This window comes from Dermacentor albipictus, chromosome 1 (assembly GCF_038994185.2).
Source record: "Dermacentor albipictus isolate Rhodes 1998 colony chromosome 1, USDA_Dalb.pri_finalv2, whole genome shotgun sequence".
Taxonomy (NCBI): domain Eukaryota; kingdom Metazoa; phylum Arthropoda; class Arachnida; order Ixodida; family Ixodidae; genus Dermacentor; species Dermacentor albipictus.
Genome location: NC_091821.1, coordinates 86,311,144 through 86,331,581, shown reverse-complemented (window position 1 = coordinate 86,331,581; position 20,438 = coordinate 86,311,144). Strand labels below are relative to the sequence as shown.

Genomic DNA, 20,438 nt, shown 5'->3' with positions numbered 1-20,438 from the left:
ATGATTTTCCTTATTTTGGTGCATTTTACAAAGCCGCCAGGGGGCCGATGGTCGTTGCCTTCATTTAAAAACACGTCGGCAAAGAGTTGTCGATGCCCGCCTAGCCGAGGAGTGACGAGAAGTCTCCCTTTTGTAAACTAGTTTAGATACCATGCTCTTGTAGTGGGCGCGCTCCCCAAGTTTCTTTAGTGAAGACGCCTCCACAAACTAGAGGCATGTTTCGAAGTAACAGAGCATTGTTAGTAACGCTTGTCGCGCTAGTCAGTGCCGAACTCCAGCTAGTAGGGGCCCACTACCACAGTGAACACGATCATGACCACGATCATGACCATGATCACGAACACGGCCACGAACCCGAACCCGCAGCGTTCAAGTACTCACGCGTAGCCAACGAGCCGCACGTCGCAGCTGCTGCAGCTGGCAGCGAGGCCCACCATCATTCCCATGGACACGTAGCATCGTCTTCTCATTCTCATGCATCGGCCGCTCCCAAGAAGAAACCGATCCGATCATTCGAAGAGACTGCCTTTCTTTGGGGCCGTGCTCTCGGTTCCACACTGCTGATTAGTGTCGCACCGTTTCTGATCCTATTTTTCATTCCCATTGACTCGCGCTCTGGCCATGAGTCGCTGCTCAAGGTTCTCCTCAGCTTCGCCTCGGGGGGCCTGCTTGGCGATGCGTTCCTCCACCTCATTCCACACGCACTTATGCCGCACAGCAGTGAAGAGGTCTCAGGCACTGCACACACAGGTCACGGCCATAGCCACGGCAGTCATGCCCACAGCCATTCTCACAGTCACGACCATTCTCACGGGCCTCATGACATGAGCGTCGGCCTGTGGGTGCTCGCCGGTATTCTAGCTTTCCTCATGGTTGAAAAATTTGTGCGCATGATCAAGGGTGGTCACAGTCATAGTCATGACCAGCTTCACGAGCATGTTCACGAGGAGCATCGTGCCGACGACCGGGTTCCGTCGGGAACAGGCGAAGCTGACACAAGGCCCACTGGAAAATGTGACGGAGAGTCCAGCGGTGCGGAGGACGCCAAGAACGAGTCGACTGCAGCTCTGGTGCACAGAAAGAAAGCCAAACTAGAGAGCACAGCGATGGATAAAAAGAGTGCTACCGATGGTGGTGAGTGTCCCACTCCCGTGCTTGTGCCATATTCTTGGCAAGATGCACGGCTGGAATAATTAAACTCATGTGCTTCAGTGGGAGCGAGAGCGTTACTTTGCCGCTTTTACGCCTTCTGTTCTTGTCACACACTGTAGCTTTGAATATTGCTTGCATTTACTACTTTGCTCGAGAGTGTTGATCTTTAGTATGGCTATTCAATGCTATTTTAAAACCTTTAAAGAGTTTTAGACTGTGGCCTGACAATCTAAATTTACATTTCATTGCACACTGAAGGGTAAACGCAACAACATAATAACATAGTGTAATTTGGCTATCAGAGAGTTTCAATGCAAGCATGGGTGGCCTTTTCTAAATAAGATGTCAAGGTCAGCAAATGGCAAGCATCGCAAATGCTGGAATGACAATGACAGCTCATAGCATAACCATACACATGCAGTAATACAGAGGACAAAAAAAAAGATTAGGGGAGTGATTAACCTGACCTCATGTTCAAAAAAACGTCTTGCTATCCCGTTGGGGGAGTGTTAACGGTTAGCTGTGTGTCACAGCCAAGAGCAACCCCTTCTCTTAATGGAGTGTGGAGGTCCATGCTGTGGCAGTGCCTGAGCAAGGCGAAGACAGGGATGTGGATAGGAATGGGAATCGGACAGGACTGTTCGCTAGTGCGTGTATACATGTTCCCTATAAGGAATGTTGGCACTAAACTTCTTACCTGTCGCTATAATGCAATAGACGATCTGCTAGATGAGTTGGATTAAACATTTATTGTGTGAGAAGGGAGGCCATGTATTTCATACAAACATTGCACAGTGCCTATGCTAAGCCAGAAGGTATCGCATGTGAGAAACACTGGCAAGGACACAAAACTTTCCAGCATAACTAATCTAAACATTGAAGGGACACTAGCAAAGAGGGAGATGATTTAGTCATTGGTCTGTTAAAACGCAGGGGAAGCACTGTACTGCACTAGATTGTACTTGCAATTCCTGTTATGTTGAAAAGTGCCACTGGCAAGTAAAACTTTTGTGATGTACTGTTTCACTAGACAGATGGTGCAAAAGAGATAAAAAAATACTGGCCCATAAGTATAATGATCTTCTGATCATACTTTTACCTAGAATCATTGACATACCCGCTGTGGTGGCATAGTGGCTTTGGCGTTGCTGAGCTAAGACCGAGGGCACGGTATCAAATTTTGACAGACAAAATGCAAAAAAGTTCGTACCCTATGCATTGGGTGCATGTTAAAGAACCTCAGGTGGCCAAAATTAATCTGGAGTCCCCCTTACAATGTGCCTCATAATCATGTCATAGTTTTATCATTGACATCCTAGATTTTCATTGACCAAGAGAACATGCTAAAATGAGCAGGGGCCACTTGACAGCACATTGCATTTGTGCAATCAGATAAGCTATTAATTAATATAATGCTGTACTTGCAACTCATGCCATCAATATAGAAGGAAGAAATGCAACAGATAGCAAATGGTATTAAGATGCATGAAGTTACACTGGTATTATTACCCTCCATGTTCTTTTTTGTTTTGTTTTTTTTTATATAAAAAGGATTAGGCAAGGAAGTAGAAATATATTTAAGTCGTCTACAGCCATCTTAGAAGGCAGGTTTAAACGGTTTAAAATGAGGGTGAACCAAGGAGGTAGATGCATGGGACATATTTTAACAGCCTATTGAAGCTAACACTGTCCAGTTATGTTAATTTGGAAATGACCTGCTAAAATTGTCAAAGGCCTGAATAACAGACCTTTATGGCAGGCTCATATTCCTCTTTCCTCTTCTCTCAGCCATGTCCTGCTTTGCTGTGTAGACATGATTACAGAAGGGAACCAGGCAGTAAGTACAATAACTGCAAATAACAGTCAACTTGCTTAAGAAATGGGAAATTACAGATTGAAGTCTGTTTGCCTTACAGAACATTAAAGGATGTTCTCAAAGCTGTAAAGATGAATTTGTGGCTGAAACGATGCAGAATGAAGAAACCATTAGAAACTGCAGACAATAACTTTCACACCATCATAGATATGTGACATTGAGAGCACTGAAACAGTGACTTAAAGCTAGATTCACACAATGTGGTGGATCGCCGGTTCAGTATGCAGACGACAGGCATGGCAGGGCTCATTGCCGCCGAATGGCGACACAGAAAAGGAAGTTGCTGACATGCTGTTTGCAGCATGATTCATTGCAGCTCAGCATTGTCACACTCGTCTGTGGACTGATTAGGTGATTTGTCCCATTGTGTGAATCCAGCTTAATGTATCATAGGTTTTTGTGAGTAGATGTATCAGGGTAATTTTTATGCATCATTGAAACTTATGATGTAGCTAGGGGGATAATAAATAAGGGTTGCTTTCAGTCCTGTGTTCTTTGTTCTACGCTAAAAAAGTTGTTACTATGGGTAACGAAAGGGTTGATGAAATAAATTTTGAGTTTGATGTGTTCGGCTGACATGTATGAAACTGCTGGTAAGACAGCTTGTGCCACTTACCTGCTTGGTAGAATTTGTTGTGAACAAATTGTACTTGAGTGCCATCATGTAATGAATGTAATGACAGAGAAGTTATATTTGTAAGGTAGGTGTACGTACCTGTCTTAGGTTTGCAGTGAACGTGTGATCATGAACTTAAAGGGACACTAAAGCGAAACAACAAATCAGTGTAGACTAATAAAGCATTGTTTGAGAACACTGCAGGCAGGCATTTCAAAATAATAGTTTGGTTATTAGATGAGAAAATGAAGGTCGAAGTATCAGAATTTGAATTTCGCGCCTAAACCCCGACGCCGGTACGTCAGTGTGACGTCAGGGATTCCAAAGTACGTTTTTGCATTTGGGCCGCGTTGGCTGAGTAAAGGTTTCCAAAACTTGCCATGTTTAATATTTGGTTCCTTTAGAACACAATGTAGTCAATCTGTACTGCTATATAATTATGTAGGCCCTAGAAGATGCCATCAGAATCCATGATGTCACAGCGACCAGGTGCGGGAAGTTCAAGCTTGGCATCCATGTTTCGTTCTTGCGCTTTTTCTGGCTTACCAAGCATCTTATCGTGGTAAGAGTGGTGTTTTGGGTGTCCTAGAGAGGTAATTTACTGATGCAGAAGAAATCATTTTTCTCTTTAATGTCCCTTTAAGACTACCTTTTTGTCATGAATGTCCACAATCATAATTGTATAACAATGCATAACATTAAGGCATCAAAAAGTCTTATAGTCATTACTGTTTCTAGCATGTGTTTGTGTCAGTTATGGTGGCCATGTTAGAACTAATATAAGAAATAATGCAAATACAAGGCAACAGCTCAAGGATGCAAGGTGCAAGTGCTGCTGTTTGTTGCCATTGTCCCATCTTCGTGCTGGTTTTTTACCATGATTAAGTCACCAACTAGCTCATGAGTGCACTTTGCTGTAGATAGTCTCATTGCATTATGGAATCGTTATGGGCATGAAATGTGTCTTCCAAGCTTTACAGATGTTTAGGGGAAGTATTGTTCATATCATGTTAGGGGTTTAATGGGATACTGGTTCAGCATTTATAAATGTGCTATGTAACTGACTGCTGCATTTGTTCTCTCCAGAAAAACGGCCATCAGACATCAAAGTGGCTGCCTACCTGAACTTGGCTGCTGATTTTACTCACAATTTCACCGATGGCCTGGCCATAGGTGCATCGTACATTGCTGGCAACACAGCAGGCTTTATATCTACAGTGACAATCCTCCTGCACGAGGTCCCACATGAAATTGGAGATTTCGCAATCCTGGTGCAGTCAGGCTACAGCAAACGCAAAGTAAGGAAAATATTTATTGTGTAGTTCACTATTGGTGAGGAGCATGCAACCTTTCAGTATACAACAATGAATTAGTTGCATTTTTTTTTCTCACTGACTGTTCTGTTGACCATGTCCCTAAAATTTTTGCACAAAGCTGTAGAGCAGATTTTGTTTGGCTCCATGTTTGTTTTTGAAGCTTTAACTCATTCACAATGCTGCTTGAACCATGGTGACACTAAGGGATTCATGTCAAATTTCAGCCATTTTCCCTTCAGCTTGCTGTCATGCTTACAACACAAGATGATGACCCCAAGGAACATAATTAACCCCTCCAATCATGACATCTCTATGTAGAGATGCAATTTGCTTTGCATTGATGACAGGGAAATTAGCAGAAAAGAAGCCTTCTGTTTCTACTTTAGCTCCTTGTGCAAATGAACGGTAACATCTTTGCACATTATGGGGGCAGAAGTATGCTCAAAACATTGTTCAAACATAGGCATGTGCATCATGCTTATAGACACCTGATACATGTTCTGAAACTGGTGTCATCCTCTCGTAATTTCGAGTGGATGTTCCTTGCAAACTCAACAGCTGCAATTAGCAAATCGCAATATATGCTGTAAATTACTGTTAAACCGCAATATAAAAAACTTCAATATTACGAAATTCTCTATATAACAAAGCAAATAACCTTTTATAACTTGTCCATAGAACATCATGCGTTTAGAACCTCAATATAATGAAGTGTCGTTACACACAAGTTCAATATGTAACGAAATTTCATTGTTGCCGCAGAGGAATACGAGACAATAAATACAAGCTTTCTTGGAGGCAGATGGTCAAATGGTTAAATTCAAGCAGCTGCTTGCAACCGCACCTCCCAAATTGTGTGTCATGTGACCAAGAGCGTCTGCTAAAGTGGAACAGCGTCATGTTCTGTACAAAGTCCAACTGCAATAAGATCCTATCATGCCCTGCGCACTGTATGCTTTGGGTATGAGTTATAGCATATGAGGGTAAGCCAAGATGAATGGCGGTTTGATGAGCACTGTCTTCCCGCGTGAGCTAGTGGAGTGAGCTCCCGGTAACGCGATCAAACATGCGCAACGAGGGGTAAGGTTGCGCGCCTTAGCTGCGCATGGCTGTGAGCATGGCTGTGAGCATGGCTGAGTGCACACCCAGCCTGCATGCCCTGTTTTAGAGGTAATCTGCCCTTTGTGCGAAGAGTGGGTGTGTAGAGATGGCATTGCATCTCTACACAAAGTGGCATTGCATGTGCACTGCTTTCTCACGCGTTTAGTAGTGCAGGTTACGTAATCTCGAGTTATGGAGATGCATTGAATCGAGGGGCAGATGAAGTATTTGCGCCCCACTGCTGGCGCTTTTCATGATAGCGTCGTCCCACTGCGAGCGACACTATCAGCTCTGTGGGCAGAGCGAATACGAAAGCCTGGCTGGCTTTGCTTTGTGCTGCTGATGTGAAGATATCGTCGACATGGCATGAAACTATACGTTTCGTTGCCGACTCTCAAATTCAACAAAACCTAACTTTTTTCTTATTCAAACTTGCTTTTTCCAATTGCCCAATATTCAGAAATCTTTTGGCTTCTTCTGCATAACAAAAATTTTTCAACAACTGTGCTTATTTGCACAAAAGGTCGAATTTCAATATAACAAAATTTCGATATAATGAAGCAAGTTGCCGATTTTATCGACTAATGTCTACGCTCGTTACAACTGATCCGCATACAATAGACTTTCGGATATAATGGACCATATTTCAGCCTTAGTTTATTCTACCTATTTTATTAATGAAACGAAGTTCGTTTGAACGGCCCGCGCTACAGCGGACTATCGGCTACAGCGGACAAAATTAGCGGCAATTTTTTTTTTCAAAATTGGGCATATAAAACATACTTTTGCCGTGTCAACATGGGCTGAAAACTGACTTACGAGGGTCACCCGACGAATGCGGCGCTTGAGGGAGGAAGGTGGGGTGCGGAAACGCGCTGTCTTCTTTTGCGCGCGAGGCACAGGGGTGAGGGGGTGGAGGCGCGAGAGAGAGAGGGTTCTGCTTCGGTGGCTGCTGCTTACGGTGCGGCTCCCGTATCTTGAAGGCAATCTGCGATGTGCGATTTTGAACCTCAGTATAACGAAGCATGTTTACGCACTATTTCAGCATAATAAAATTTCACCGCTGTCACAAAGGAATATCGAGTTAATCATTGGAAACTGCGGTTGTTTGTGAACGCGCCTCTCAAATCGTGTGACAAAACAGTTGCCGAAGCACAGCGGCATAGCAGCAAGATCCTCTTGCCATTATGTTCTGTATGAAGTCCAAATGTGGTAAGATCCTATTGTGGCCCTGTGCGCTTTATGCTATGGGTGCAAGGGCAGCGTGCAAGGGTGAGCCGAAAAGGACAGTGTCTTGAGGCGCGTGCTGTTTTCCCACGGGGATGAGGCAGAGGGGAATAAGCAAGCACTAGGGGGGGACTTGGGGAGCAGGTGGGCATGCATCTCCTCTAGCCCGGCAATACTTCACATGACTTTGACACGACATGACTCAATAAACAAACAAATTTTCACCACGGCTGAGCACATACACAGCCTGTGTGCCCTGTCTTGGAGGTAACCTGCGGTGGGTGCAAAGATTAGCGAGCCGAGATGGCCATTGCCTTCATGTGTGCTTTCTTCCCACGCGTTAGTGCTGGAGGTCGTGTAATTTTCAGTTTCAGAGACGTTTTGAAACGAGAGGCAGACAAAGCATTCGCTCCCCTCTTCCTGCGCTTCTCACATGATGCGTCGTCTCACTGTGGGCGACACTATCTGCGGCAGCGGCGGAGTAGCCGCAAAAGCTTTGCTGACTTTGCTTCATACCGCCAATGTGAAGATATTGTCAAAACAGCACGAAACCATATCTGTGATCTCTGACTCTCAAATTCAACAAAATTATTTTCTTTCTCATTGGAATGCTTTTTTTTTTTCAATTGCCCAATAATTGGGAAAATTTTAGGCCCCTTTCATGTAATAAGAATTGGTTGGCAACTGCTTATTTGCATAAAAGGTCTAATTTGAAAGTAATGAAATTTCGATATAATGTAGTAAGGCGCCGGTTTTACTGGCTTCGTTATTTCAGTGAAAATTTTTAATTAGTCACTTATGCATTTCGGTTTATTGGGGGGAAAAATGTCTGGCTCCGCGAGCAATCCAGTTTGTAAGATTGGAATTGTGCTATCAGCACAGGCAATTTTTCAAAATTATGCTCAGTCTAAAAAAACCTTTGTGTTTGCACGCATGCATGCTCTTGAGGCTGCTTGTGCAATACATTGCACTTTGCCTTCAATCCTTCTCAAAAGTGTCTGTGAATCAATTACATAACATTTCCACCCTGTATTGATGCCAGATGCATGCGGAGCTATGTGAAAGTGGTTTAGTTATATGCTTGCGGACAGCCCTAGAGAAAAATTATATAGGCTGTTGTGTCATCACAGATGCTGAAAAAGAACCGTGAAGTGTGCTTCGAATATTGTGAAATTACATAAAAATCCAGGATGCAGTGTCAACGTGGTAAGCAACAACACAAGGTTGCATTGCCCTCTTTATTTCTATAAAGAAAAACCGTCTTTACTGTATCAAACATTAAAAAAAATTATGGGGTTTTATGTGCCAAAACCACTTTCTGATTATGAGGCACGCCGTAGTGGAGGGCTCCGGAACTTTCGACCACCTGGGGTTCTTTAACGTGCACCTAAATCTAATACACGGGTGTTTTCGCATTTCGCCCCCATCGAAATGCGGCCACCGTGAGGAGATGGTTACTTTGTCCGTGTACATGGGGATACTGCTTCTGGCATCCAACAGTGACGCGCAAACAAAAAAATTGCTCTTCCAGTCAGTAATAAAAACTGATTCGGAAAGCAATTATGTTCCTGAGCTGTCTTGAAGTCTTAAGACGACATGCACACACACACGCACAAATACACATGCACACAAATGCACACCTACTGCCCCAATTAAGGGTTGCCAAGAATTAAAAATAATGTTTTGCTTTATGTCAATGGCGATCACTGTATGCTGCTGGTTATTATTCATGCTAGTCATCTGTATTTTTCTTATTTTGCTAAATATGTAAGGTTAATTAGATAACTTTAATTAATTTACCTTTTTGAGAAGGCATCAGTGCAAAACTTGTGGAAAGGGTTGAAAGATGACTGATAACAGCATTTAAGGTAACCTAGGCCTTGTGTGGTCCTTTTTTACAACAGCAACAACGAAAAAAAAAAGCCAACAAAATTTTCTGAATGCCACCCGACAATGCACTTGCGCGCCATTTAGCAGCAGTCTGAAATGTAAATCTCGTCATCTAGTGCACTGCACATATTATACGCAGTGTAATAGGCTGTGTCTGTATTTTACGAGGTTTGTTTGAAAGTGCTGCAAATCCTAGCGTGCAGAAATATTTTCACATTGTATTTCAAAAATTCAGTGGGTTTCTTTCCCCCCCCCTCCTTTCTTTTATGGAAAAAAGGACCATGCAAGACCTTGATTCTATAAAACGGTATTAGCGGTAATGTCTTGACATACCCCACAATTTTTGCATTGATGCCTTATCATTTAGGTAAATTAATTAAAAACTTAGTAATTAAATAGCCCACAAAATGAAGAAAAAAAATACTCATGACTAGCATGAACAGCAGCCATTAACACAGTGACTGCCATTCACATAAAGCCTTCCATTATTGTTAAAGTCTTGCCAACATTTAGTTTGAATAGACAGTACATTATAAGAATTCCACCATTGAGACTGAAACCTTCAGCAAGCTTTGAGCTGCTCTCCTCAATTTAAAAAACATTTCTGTAAGTTCCAGTCGAGGTAATCTTATGACTTGGCTGGTAAGAGCTCTCACCAGCTAATAAATAATTATTCACGCACTAAATAGTAATGCCTATAATGTAATGATCAATACTCACTTTGTAAAAAAATTATGCAGATCTCGCGCACTGTGGGAATCGATGTAAGTGAAGGTTTCTGTGCGGGTTGCTTTGATTGGCGACAATTAGTGGTGATGTTGACATCGAAAGCTTAATTTCTTCAACCTTTAGTCTAACACGAGAGTGGTCGGTTGATGTTAAACGTTACCTTGCGTGTACCACTGCTCTTTGTCTGCGTAGTACACAGAACACACAGGGAGAGATGTTTGCTTGAGGTGTTGTTGTGCGCCATATTTCGTAACTTCTGAGAGGGTTGAGCATTGTCATTACCTCACCTGGCTCATCAAATTGTGGCATAAGTATTAAACTTGAATTGGATTATAGGGCTGTGAGTGCCAAAACCACAATTGGATTATGAGGCATGCCATAGTGGTGGTCTCCAGATTAATTTTGACACCGTGATGTTCTTTAACGTGTCCCAAAATCTAAGTACACATGCGTGTTCTATTTTGCCCTTGTTGAAATGAGGCTGCCATGGTCGAGATCAAATCCGCGACCTCTAGCGATGCCATAGCCGCAAAGCTACCGAGGCAGGGCACAGAAGTATCGATTTGATGGTCAACAGCTTCCCTAGTGTCGCCTGGACCCTGCTGTGTGCTTTCATTAATGTGGCTCTCTTCAGCATGCCCTGCGTAATTTGTCTACTTGACATATTTGCATGGTGTTTATTTTTCAGAAATAGCAGGAACGTACTGTACCATACCTTGAACTGAAGCTTATCCAGTTTCTCTGAAACCGCTGTCGTATACTAGTAGGGTTCCCTTGCCTTCTCACATCACCCCCCTTGTATAGGAACTGCCTCTTCTGCTCCTCCTCTCTACAGTTCTGTCTACGACCTTTGTGGACTCGCACATTAGTAGAATGGGAAGCACTGCAGTTACTGTAATGCTTTTGAGGGGGGTCAGGGATAATTACAGCTGTCAAGAGGCTAATGTGGCGATGTCCAGGGAGCTCCAAAGGGTATTGTGCACATTCAATGCGGTGGGGTCTAAATTAGTTCCTCATGTCACCTTTCCTCTCTGTCTCGCTCCTGTAATGTATACACACGCTCTGAACCACCCCCCGACTCCGGGGTGTGCCAAACAGCAGCAGCCACAGTAGCAGTGGGAAAGACAAAGGAAGAGGCAAAGAGAGCTTTGCTTTAAAAGTCCAAACTGTTCAATGGTGCGGCAACACAGAACACTTCGATAAGCTGCCCAATGTCTGTCTGTTTTTTTATCTCATGTTCCTTTTCCTATGAAAGTATTAGGGAGTTTCAGAAATAGTGCACCCTAGCATCTTTACATGCCCAATGCCCCATGTCCCGCTTGTGTTCTTTTGTAGACCTTTTTGTATTCTTTTGCACACTCGGTGATTTGCCTCCCCTAATGAGTACACCAAACCTAAATCTTCCAGTTCACTAAAGTTGAAGTACATTGTTGTAAGATTTATGGCACTTTACTAGATTTGTAGAATTAGTGTGTGTGCCCTAACTATGTTGCCTCCTATTTTGCAGGCAATGTGCATGCAGCTGGTGACAGCAGTGGGCTGCCTTAGTGGCACACTGTGCAGCCTTATTGCCGATGGGGTTAGCAGCAGCGCCAATCTATGGGTGCTGCCCTTCACTGCTGGTGGGTTTATCTACATTGCCACCGTCTCAGTCATTCCTGAGCTGCTGGAGAACACACGACTGTGGCAGTCAGTCAAAGAGATATTTGCACTGCTGCTTGGTGTGTCCATGATGGCGCTACTCACCCAGTTTGAGTAAATCATAGCTGAAGGGAAAAACCAAAGTGCACAAAAGAATTCTGTCACATGGTTGGATGTTACATTTTGTTTGGATAGGTGTTGGGATGGGAGGGAGCCACTGTTGCACGTGAACTGTGTTACGTTCCCTAATGTTACAGTTAGAATCACTTCTGTTGCACAAGTGTAATGCATTGGTCTTAAGCTTACTTTATTTACAATAATCGTACACATTATTTATTCAATGGCATTGTATAAGAATTCTGAGCATTTCGTTCGATGCAGGCGGGCTGGGACAGTTGGTCATGGGGAACTGGTGACAAGTTCATTTGAACATGGCACAATGTCATATACTTTATCAAATGAATGGTGCAAGTGATGTACACACACAAAAAAGAGGCAGAATGGCACCTTATTGACAGTAAGGTTTGTTAAAATAACTAGTTATTTACGGTCAGTACAATAGGCACAGAAAGCTATACAGGACGTTTTCTCATATATTATTTTGTGATTTCTTATTCATATAAATATATTGTTGCAATTAATGAGAACTCTGGTAGCATTTACCACTGTGAAGCAGGATCAAAGTGTTAATGATGTGTACTGTTATTATTTATGATGTAGGAGACTTGCATGCTATAAGGCCTGGAATAGTTTTTTACGTAGCCTTCTGTGCATTGTGTGTTGAGTGTAAACATCCACAGTCATTTCAATTAACTTTTTGGGGGAGTGCCTGCCTTATCTTGTGTCTTGTGTTGCGCCTTTATATATTGATAGCTATGAGCCAACTAGCCCAGTTGTGTGCTGTACCGTCCTTTTTTCTCTCTTTTTTTTATGATACTAGTAAAAATGTGATAATATATATTATACAGTAAATTTAACCAAGGTGGTGCAGAAGATTGGCTATTCTTGAATTTTTCAGCACTCACACTGAGAATTGTTTTGTGTGATGAAACTGCAGCATGACTGAATGTAACATGGTGGAATGTACTGCAACTCTTATCTCTCCTATCATTTCCTAAAATGTATGCGCGATTCTTATGTGCATCTACATGAGCATTGTACATTGTTGTTAATGTCGGCAGCTTTTTGTATGTTGACATCTCTCGCTCACTCATTCCGGTGTAATAATGGAACTTAACTGTGCCCGACAGGATCGTTGTCCAAGCTCTTTTCTGTATGCTTTTTTTTCCTTCATAAACCTCTATTACTGTACTCGAGGCATTGGTGATGCAAGCTGCCAGGGAGTTGCATTTACCAGACACTCAAGGTCTTAAAGAAAGAGACATCAATATCAGTACCAATACCAAATATCAGATAACAGTATGATTTGCGCTGAAATCTTCCATAGTTGGTCATGCTGGCATGTATTTGTGACACTTTAATTGTATTATGGCGATAAAAGGCCTTGCATAATATCTAGAGTAGAAACTAGATTTGCTAACAACTTACGTGCCTCTGCCAGACAAGTTGGTGTTCTGAATACAGGACAAAGCATTTAATGTTAGCCCATGATGTCTGCACATTGCCTTGCTCCTGCAATTGTGTGGTTGAGAGAGTGCGTAAATGTACACAGCGATCTATTGTCATGGGGAACATGAAGCATATGGCCTTTGCTCTGTAGTGGTGGCATTCAACAGGAGTATGCAGCTGATGCCATGCTCTCATGTTTCCTCTAACAGTGGATCTCAGAGTCCAAGGCTAGTTACGATATGGTGATTTCCTATATTTTTTTGTTATGGCCTTGTAATATGTCAATGGAGAAGATGCTGATGTTGTGAATTGGAAGTGAATAAAATACGGTTTCAAGGTATCTTCTTTGACCAAGCTTATGGTCCTCTTTATTAATGGATAGTAGTTTGCTGGTTTGAAATTTAGTAGAAGGATTTGGAAATCTAGTGAAAGGATTCTTGGCCATTTACACTTATTAATGTTTCTCCACTTTGTAGTCATGCTGGTTGGAAACTATTTTAATTTTGTCGGCTGCTGTGCAGATATGCCACTACTGTACACCCTCTTGCAAGAAGTGATTTATTTCTACGGTAGCTTAAATTCGAGTCTCGATTAGGGGTACTTAGTTTAAATAGCAATTAAATGCTGAGGTTTTGTGTACCAAAACCAGTGGTGGCAATGCTGCTACAAGTGCTCCAATCTGCTGCATTCCCTTAAAGCTGCTACATCCATGCTACAAATGAGAGAAACTGCTCCAAAGCTGCTCCAAGACGAGACATGCCATGCAATCTCGGAGGCCACTGCAAAAAGGAAGAGGAGTTGTGCTTGATGCCAGGTGGTGGTTGTCACCACCTTATGCAGAGAGTTCCCTCTCATCTCCTGTCATTCATAAAGCTTAATGGGTGAAAGGGTCACTGAGCTAATCTAGTGCACGCACGTGCATGTTTGTGGTCTGCCATTAGGAAACTCTGTGTGCCATATTCGCGGATGTTGCATAGTTTGGGATGAGGTTCTGTTGCATTTGCACTTTGTACCACCAGTGCAGCCTTAGTGGGAGAAGTGTTCCCCAACCGACAGCGCAGACTTCATACATTCGCCATGGTTGCTGTGTCATGGCGCTCAGAAAACTAAAACTTGCCCCATTTCATGTTTATTAGCTTCTCTATCGTGATTATCTGTGTGCGCTTGCAACGCAGCAGATTTGTAGCTCTGCCATTTTACTAGCTAGACTACTTTAGGCCTAAAATAAAATTTCTCGAATGACCATCCTGCATATCATGTGACTGTATTGCTGTCATTTTTTTTTTTGGCCTTTGGGTGGCTTGCTTTACTGCTAAGGATGCGCAGTATTTTCTTTTTTGAGCATGCAGGTTGACTCAGTGTAGCCACATGATGGTTGTAATTTGTTTGTGAGTGGTTGCATACGCAGATTATCTTTCTTGACAACATTCACAATGATGTGTGCCAGTACTCCCAAACCGTTTTTGACTTGCAGGAATAGTGTCTGGCCCACAGTCATTCAGAATTATCATTGTTGACTGGGACAAAAATCTGCTCCGAATTGTCATTTTTGTTGCTGCTAAACCTGCTCCAAAATACTCTTGGCCATTCCCATCACTGCAAGACATTGGATTTTGAGGCATGCTGTAGTGGAGGGCTCTGGATTAATTTTGACCCCCTGGGTTTATTTAATGTGCACCTATATCTAAGCAAACAAGCAAAAAGCTCAGCAGTGCAGTGCCATTGCCACTGAACTACTGCGGCGGGTAATTAGCAGTGGCATAGCCAGAAATTTCGTTTGGGGGGGGGGGGCTCACTTTGCAGCTCGGCCTCCTCCTTGTAGTATTTGTCAAGGGATCAGTTACGTGAATAACTGTATTGCCATTGCCAAAGATGCTCCAAACGAATTCTTGAACGCTATGCACTGTCAAGACAAGTAAAATATGTATCTTTTTTTATAAAAGAATATACTCGTATGTCCCAAAAATTGTGCCCAAAATGACTAAAATCAATGCTTCCATGTTTTTTTTTGTCTATTTAATAAGTAAAGAAAATATCACGCGAACTTATGAAATATATCAGTTCGAAACCAGCAAAGCAGTGCATGCTGCTCATATGAAAAATGTAAAGGCCATGAAATGAACAAGTTGAGGACAAATTTTTTAATGAAACTTTGTCATTCAAAAGCTTTGTTTACATTTTTGTATATATGCGATGGCCAGGGAAAAATTTCAATGACGCTGTCCTTTGTTCCAATGTATTGCATAGGAGCAGCTGTCACCGATCATGTATTGAGTAACTGCACCGAAATTATAGTGGCAACAGAAAGCACACTTAAAAAGCAGAAGTTCTGCAAAATATAAGAGGGCAAGTTAAATGAAAGTGAGCCAATGCAAATATATGACTGACGGAGTACTTAAGTAGTCTCTATGAGCATTTAGACATTTATCCCACTGACTAACGAGTAGCGCGATTTCCACCTCTTAAAACTCCTTAGGTTGCTTGCTCAAAAAGTCTGTAAATGACTCTTTCACGTCATCGTACAACACGAATCAGGTTCCCTTAAGCTATTTTTTCAATTGCCCCATAATGTGGAAGTCCCAAGGCGACAGGTCTGGGCTCTATGGCGGATGTTGCAGCGTTTCCCACTTGAACTTTGCCAGTTTTATGTAACCACATCAGCGACATGAGGACGGGCATTGTTGTGGAGCAAGATCACCACATTTGTCAATTTTCCACGTCGTTTGTTCTTGATTGCTACACGCAGCCGATCCGGCATTTCACAATACCGAAAACTGTTGACAGTCTCTCTAGGTTTAGTGAATTCAATCAGTAATGGCCCCTGACGATCGAAAAGAAAGTCGGCAACACCTTTCTGGCAGAAATGATGGCCTTCACTTTCTTTTGGGGGTGGTGAATTCGAATGTTTCCACTGTAAGCTTTGCCATCGTGTTTCAGGCTCGTAGTAGTGGCACCATGATATGTCCCCAGTCACAATTGCAGACAAGAAGTCGTCACCCTAATTGTGATACCGGGTCAGATGAGTCAAGGCAGCGCCAAACCTCTCCGTCTTTTGCGGCGGTTCAAAATGTTGGGCATCCATTGCACACACAAAAGCCGATAACAGGGATGTTAACGAATTACAGCGTGAACCGAACCGTGTCTGATGTTCACACGCTCTGCCAGTTCATCGATGCTTATCCTCCATTCTTGTCTAATCAGCTCATCAACCTTTGCAGTTGTGTTGGGGGTGATTGCACGGTAGCTTCGGCCTGGTCTTGGATCGTCTTTGCAACCTTCACGTCCTTTTTTGAACCGTTTGCTCCAGCACTTCACAGCGGCCAATGAAATGCAATGTTCAGTTTTAAAGGCAGCCATACGGCTATTAATTTCTTTTTGGGAAACACCTTCTGCTGTCAAAAACCTCGCAACACCATGCTGTTAAACTTTTGGAGTGGCCATTATGCCATGCAACCATGTTCAACCCAGTGTATGGGAGCATTAAAGAACATCTATCCTCACACCTGTGTGTTATTTTGTAGATGAGAGATGCCTGTGTGCTACGCGCATGCCACATAGATAATGAACTGAACCATTATTGCGCAAGGTTGGTTCGCTCACTTTCACGTCACTCGCCCTTGTACATTAGTAATGCGAAGATACAGCTTGATAAAGGGCAAAAGAGTGTCGCTTGAAACAAAGTTCGCTGCACATATACACAACCTCCCAACAAGAAAATTTTATATATGTATAAGTCTACAATAAATCTAGGTACCCAAGAAAAAGTCACTGTATATAATGTGTCAAACAAGACAAGTAAACATGTTGCAAAATCACAGATCACAGAAACCTAAGGCCTGCCATTCCTCCCTCCACTCCCCCTGGCGTGACAGAAGGCAGCGCGCTTCCTCCCTGCTGTTCTCCCTTGCGCACACAAGACTTAGCCACCATCGTTGGCTCACCCATTACACAACCCTCCCCCCCACGCTTTCACTCGCACATGCAGCATGCGGCGCACGGTCACAATGTTATCGCCCTTGGACTTTATACGAAACATGAGAGAGATGGCGACAGCAGGAATGTACCTAGAGTCCACATAATTGCTATCGCAATAATATAATAAGAGTATCCGACAACTGAAGCGTCATGCCACCAAAATGAAAAAACGCGAAGGAAAGCATGTTGACCACAATCGAATGCCTACTTTGGGCACCTACCGAAGGAATACCGAAGAAAACGTGACACGTTTAGTCCACAAAAAACCATACGCATACTGATCGGTATACTACACCGGCGCGACAAGAGTTTCCGGAGAAGTTGCACTCAAGCGAATGCACTGCAATCCATTGAGTCCCCTTTTACTGATGGCGACGAGCAAACATTGTGTCTTTTTCTCGTCTGCTAGCCAGAAAGTGTCCAAAACTCTGTTAGGCGAAAATCCACTCGGCCAGAGAAAAATAAATTCGTGCCAAAGTGCGCCGCGCGGTGCTCGGGGCAAAATGCATGCGCACTGGCTGGCTCTCGCAGCCCGTGGGTAGCAAGAACAAGAAAATTGAGGAGGCTCAATGTGTCCTCACGAATAAAAGTCAAAAGTAGAAAAAAAAATTAGAGGGTCTCTTAAGATCTCTTTTAAAGGTGAGCGATGAAAGCCCACTCTTTTCTCCTCTTATCATTCGCCTCTTCTCATTAGTAAGCATTTTTAGTCATTTGTAATCATTTGTCATAGACATATTGGTCATTTCGTATTAGTAGTCAGAAGTCATTTCATTCATTATTGGTTATTACTAAGCATTTTTAGTCATTTGTAATGAATTGTGGTCGTTACAAGTTGTCGTTAGACATATTCGTTATTTCATAGTCATTACTAGTTGTTACAAGTCATTTCAGTCATTAATGCTCACTACTAAGCATTTTTAGTCATTTGTAATCAATTGTGGTCATTACAAGCCGTCGTTAGACATGTTGGTCATCATAGTCAGTAGTAGCCATTACAAGTCATTTAAGTCATTACTAAACATAGTTAGCCATTTCTCAATTGTAGTCGTTACAAGTTGTTAGACATATTGGTCATATTGTAGTCATTACAAGTCATTATCAGTCATCACTGCTGATTACTAAGCATTTTTAGTCCTCTGTAATCAATTGTGATCATTACAAGCTGTCGTTAGACATGTTAGTCATATTATAGTCGGCAGTTGTCATTTCAGTCATTACTAATCATTTTAGTCATTTCTAATCAATTGTAGTTGTTACAAGTTGTTAGACATATTGGTCATTTCAGTCATTACTAAGCATTTTTAGTCATTTCTAATCGTCATTGCAAGTTGTCGTTAGTCGTTACAAGTCATTTCGGTCATTATTAGTCATCAGTGCTCACTAGTAAGCATTTTTAGTCATTTGTAATCAATTGTGGTCATTACAAGCTATCGTTAGACATATTGGTCATTTCATAGTCATTACAAGTCATTAGTAATTACTAGACATTTCTAATCAATTGTGGCCGTTACAAGCCGTTGTTAGACATATTGGTCGTTTTGGAGTCATTATTAGTCATTACTAGTCACTAATCTCTACCAATCTCTGTTATAACATCATTCACTAACTGTCATTATCAATCATTTTTTATTCTTTAATCTGTGTTCATATGGCGTGATTACACTTCGGTGGACACTCCGGCGGTCAGTTCTGCTGGCACTAACTACACGATGAGCCTAGAAAGGCTTTCGCCTTAATAAATAAAAAGTAGTTACCTATGCTGGCTTTAGTGTCTTCACATGGATGCTTTGGCGCAGGTGAAAAAAATGTTGATATTCTTTTCTGTGACATAACGGCACAAATGAACCACCACAACACTTCGTAACTTCGTCTCATCAGACCTCACTGCGCACGTGCTTTGTCAACTTTAGAGTAGTACCAAGAATGTGGTACACTCTAGTCAACTTGTCTGATATAGTGTGTTGATTTGGCTTGTCTCGTTGTATGGTCCGATGTACGACTTTAGAAAAGTCAATGCACCTTTGGCGTCAAATGTTTATAACAACATTAAACCCACCATGGAGGAAGGAAACTGGGGAGAGGCCCTGACGTCACTCTTTGTGAAGCTTAAGGGAAGCCGGAAGTTGGCGTTGCTCATGGCATTGCTCCGCCTATCGGGCCAGGTCTCCTCTCTTGTTTACATTTCTCGCGAAACCACGCCGCGCTGCGTGCAACCGGGCTGCTTGGACGCGCGTGCTCCTCAGCAGTACTAAAAAATCGCAATGTCTCATTGCATTGCCGTTGCCGAAGTCATGTTGAATGAAGTTCATGAACTTTGCAAATTCGGCCGTGAGGTCGAATCGGCTGCTTCTGCCAGCGTTTATGAAAATAAGCATGCCTTATAAGGCCAGCCAAGTGAACTGTCCTCATCTACCGCAGGTACCAGCCGTTGCTCAGTTCATGCGTGTTTATGTTAAAAAAAAAGGTCGCCTATCGCTGCCTTCTATAGTATACTTGCTTTTCTCTGCTTGAGCACTGGAGACACGTACGACACACCGACCCGTTTGCGATCCATATGGAGTTTATGAGCACAAACACATTCTCGCTTGAGGAATCGTCGTGCTTTATTGAACGAAATTCGGGTGGCCGCGCATCACTACGACAGCGCGCCGGCGAGGAGGCAGAATGTCATCTCTGACTCCGCGTTTAGATTCATTGACTGCTGCCCGAGGTGCCTTCTTACCACGGTAAGTGAAGCATCACGGAACCAGAGTTTTGCGATAGCCGGCGCACGGTGCAGAACAGTACGCGCGTAGAACTGGCCTACATACGACCATGGAACAGCCGTTTGATGTGTTCGCAGGTGTACGTTCTGTGGGGCATTGCCGACTCTTGCAGCGAATGCGCTAACCTTCACTTCCCTGCGCTTCTCGCGCGCATAGATAGGATACCCCTGCGGTATGGAGTATTCGTTCCTTAAGTCAAAGCAGCCGCTTATTTCCAATCTTCCAGGATGAAGCGTCGGCTGGCAGGCGCACGATGCCGAGGGCAGCAAAATGCACATATTCTGCGTAACGCTCTATGAACCATCCCATTGGACCACATATCTCCAGTGAATGTCCAAAGGACGATACTGGAAGTTTAATGATACGAAATGCTGAGAGGTCGGCCTGAGGTATATTCCCCTGGCCAGCTACTCGGCATTGGGGGAAGGGGAAGAGGGAAAGAAAGAGGGAAGAGGTGCATGATGGGTGACGATGACGATAAAAGGAAGATGTAGAACATATGGCAAGCAATTTGGCATGCTCAATGTCTGCAATCCAGGCCCGTAATTTTTAAAAAGTTATGCAATGCCTGGATGGCCTTG

General features: G+C 43.0%; 1 protein-coding gene across 1 annotated transcript; it reads left to right on the top strand.

The window, feature by feature from the left end:
* Positions 1-66: 66 nt before the first annotated feature.
* On the top strand, positions 67-13,457 carry LOC135896236 (zinc transporter Slc39a7-like). The gene is made up of 3 exons (XM_065424597.1): positions 67-1,134; positions 4,731-4,942; positions 11,415-13,457. The coding sequence occupies exons 1-3, from the start codon at positions 216-218 to the stop codon at positions 11,664-11,666; spliced, it is 1,383 nt and encodes a 460-aa protein (XP_065280669.1). The 5' UTR covers positions 67-215; the 3' UTR covers positions 11,667-13,457.
* Positions 13,458-20,438: the final 6,981 nt, after the last annotated feature.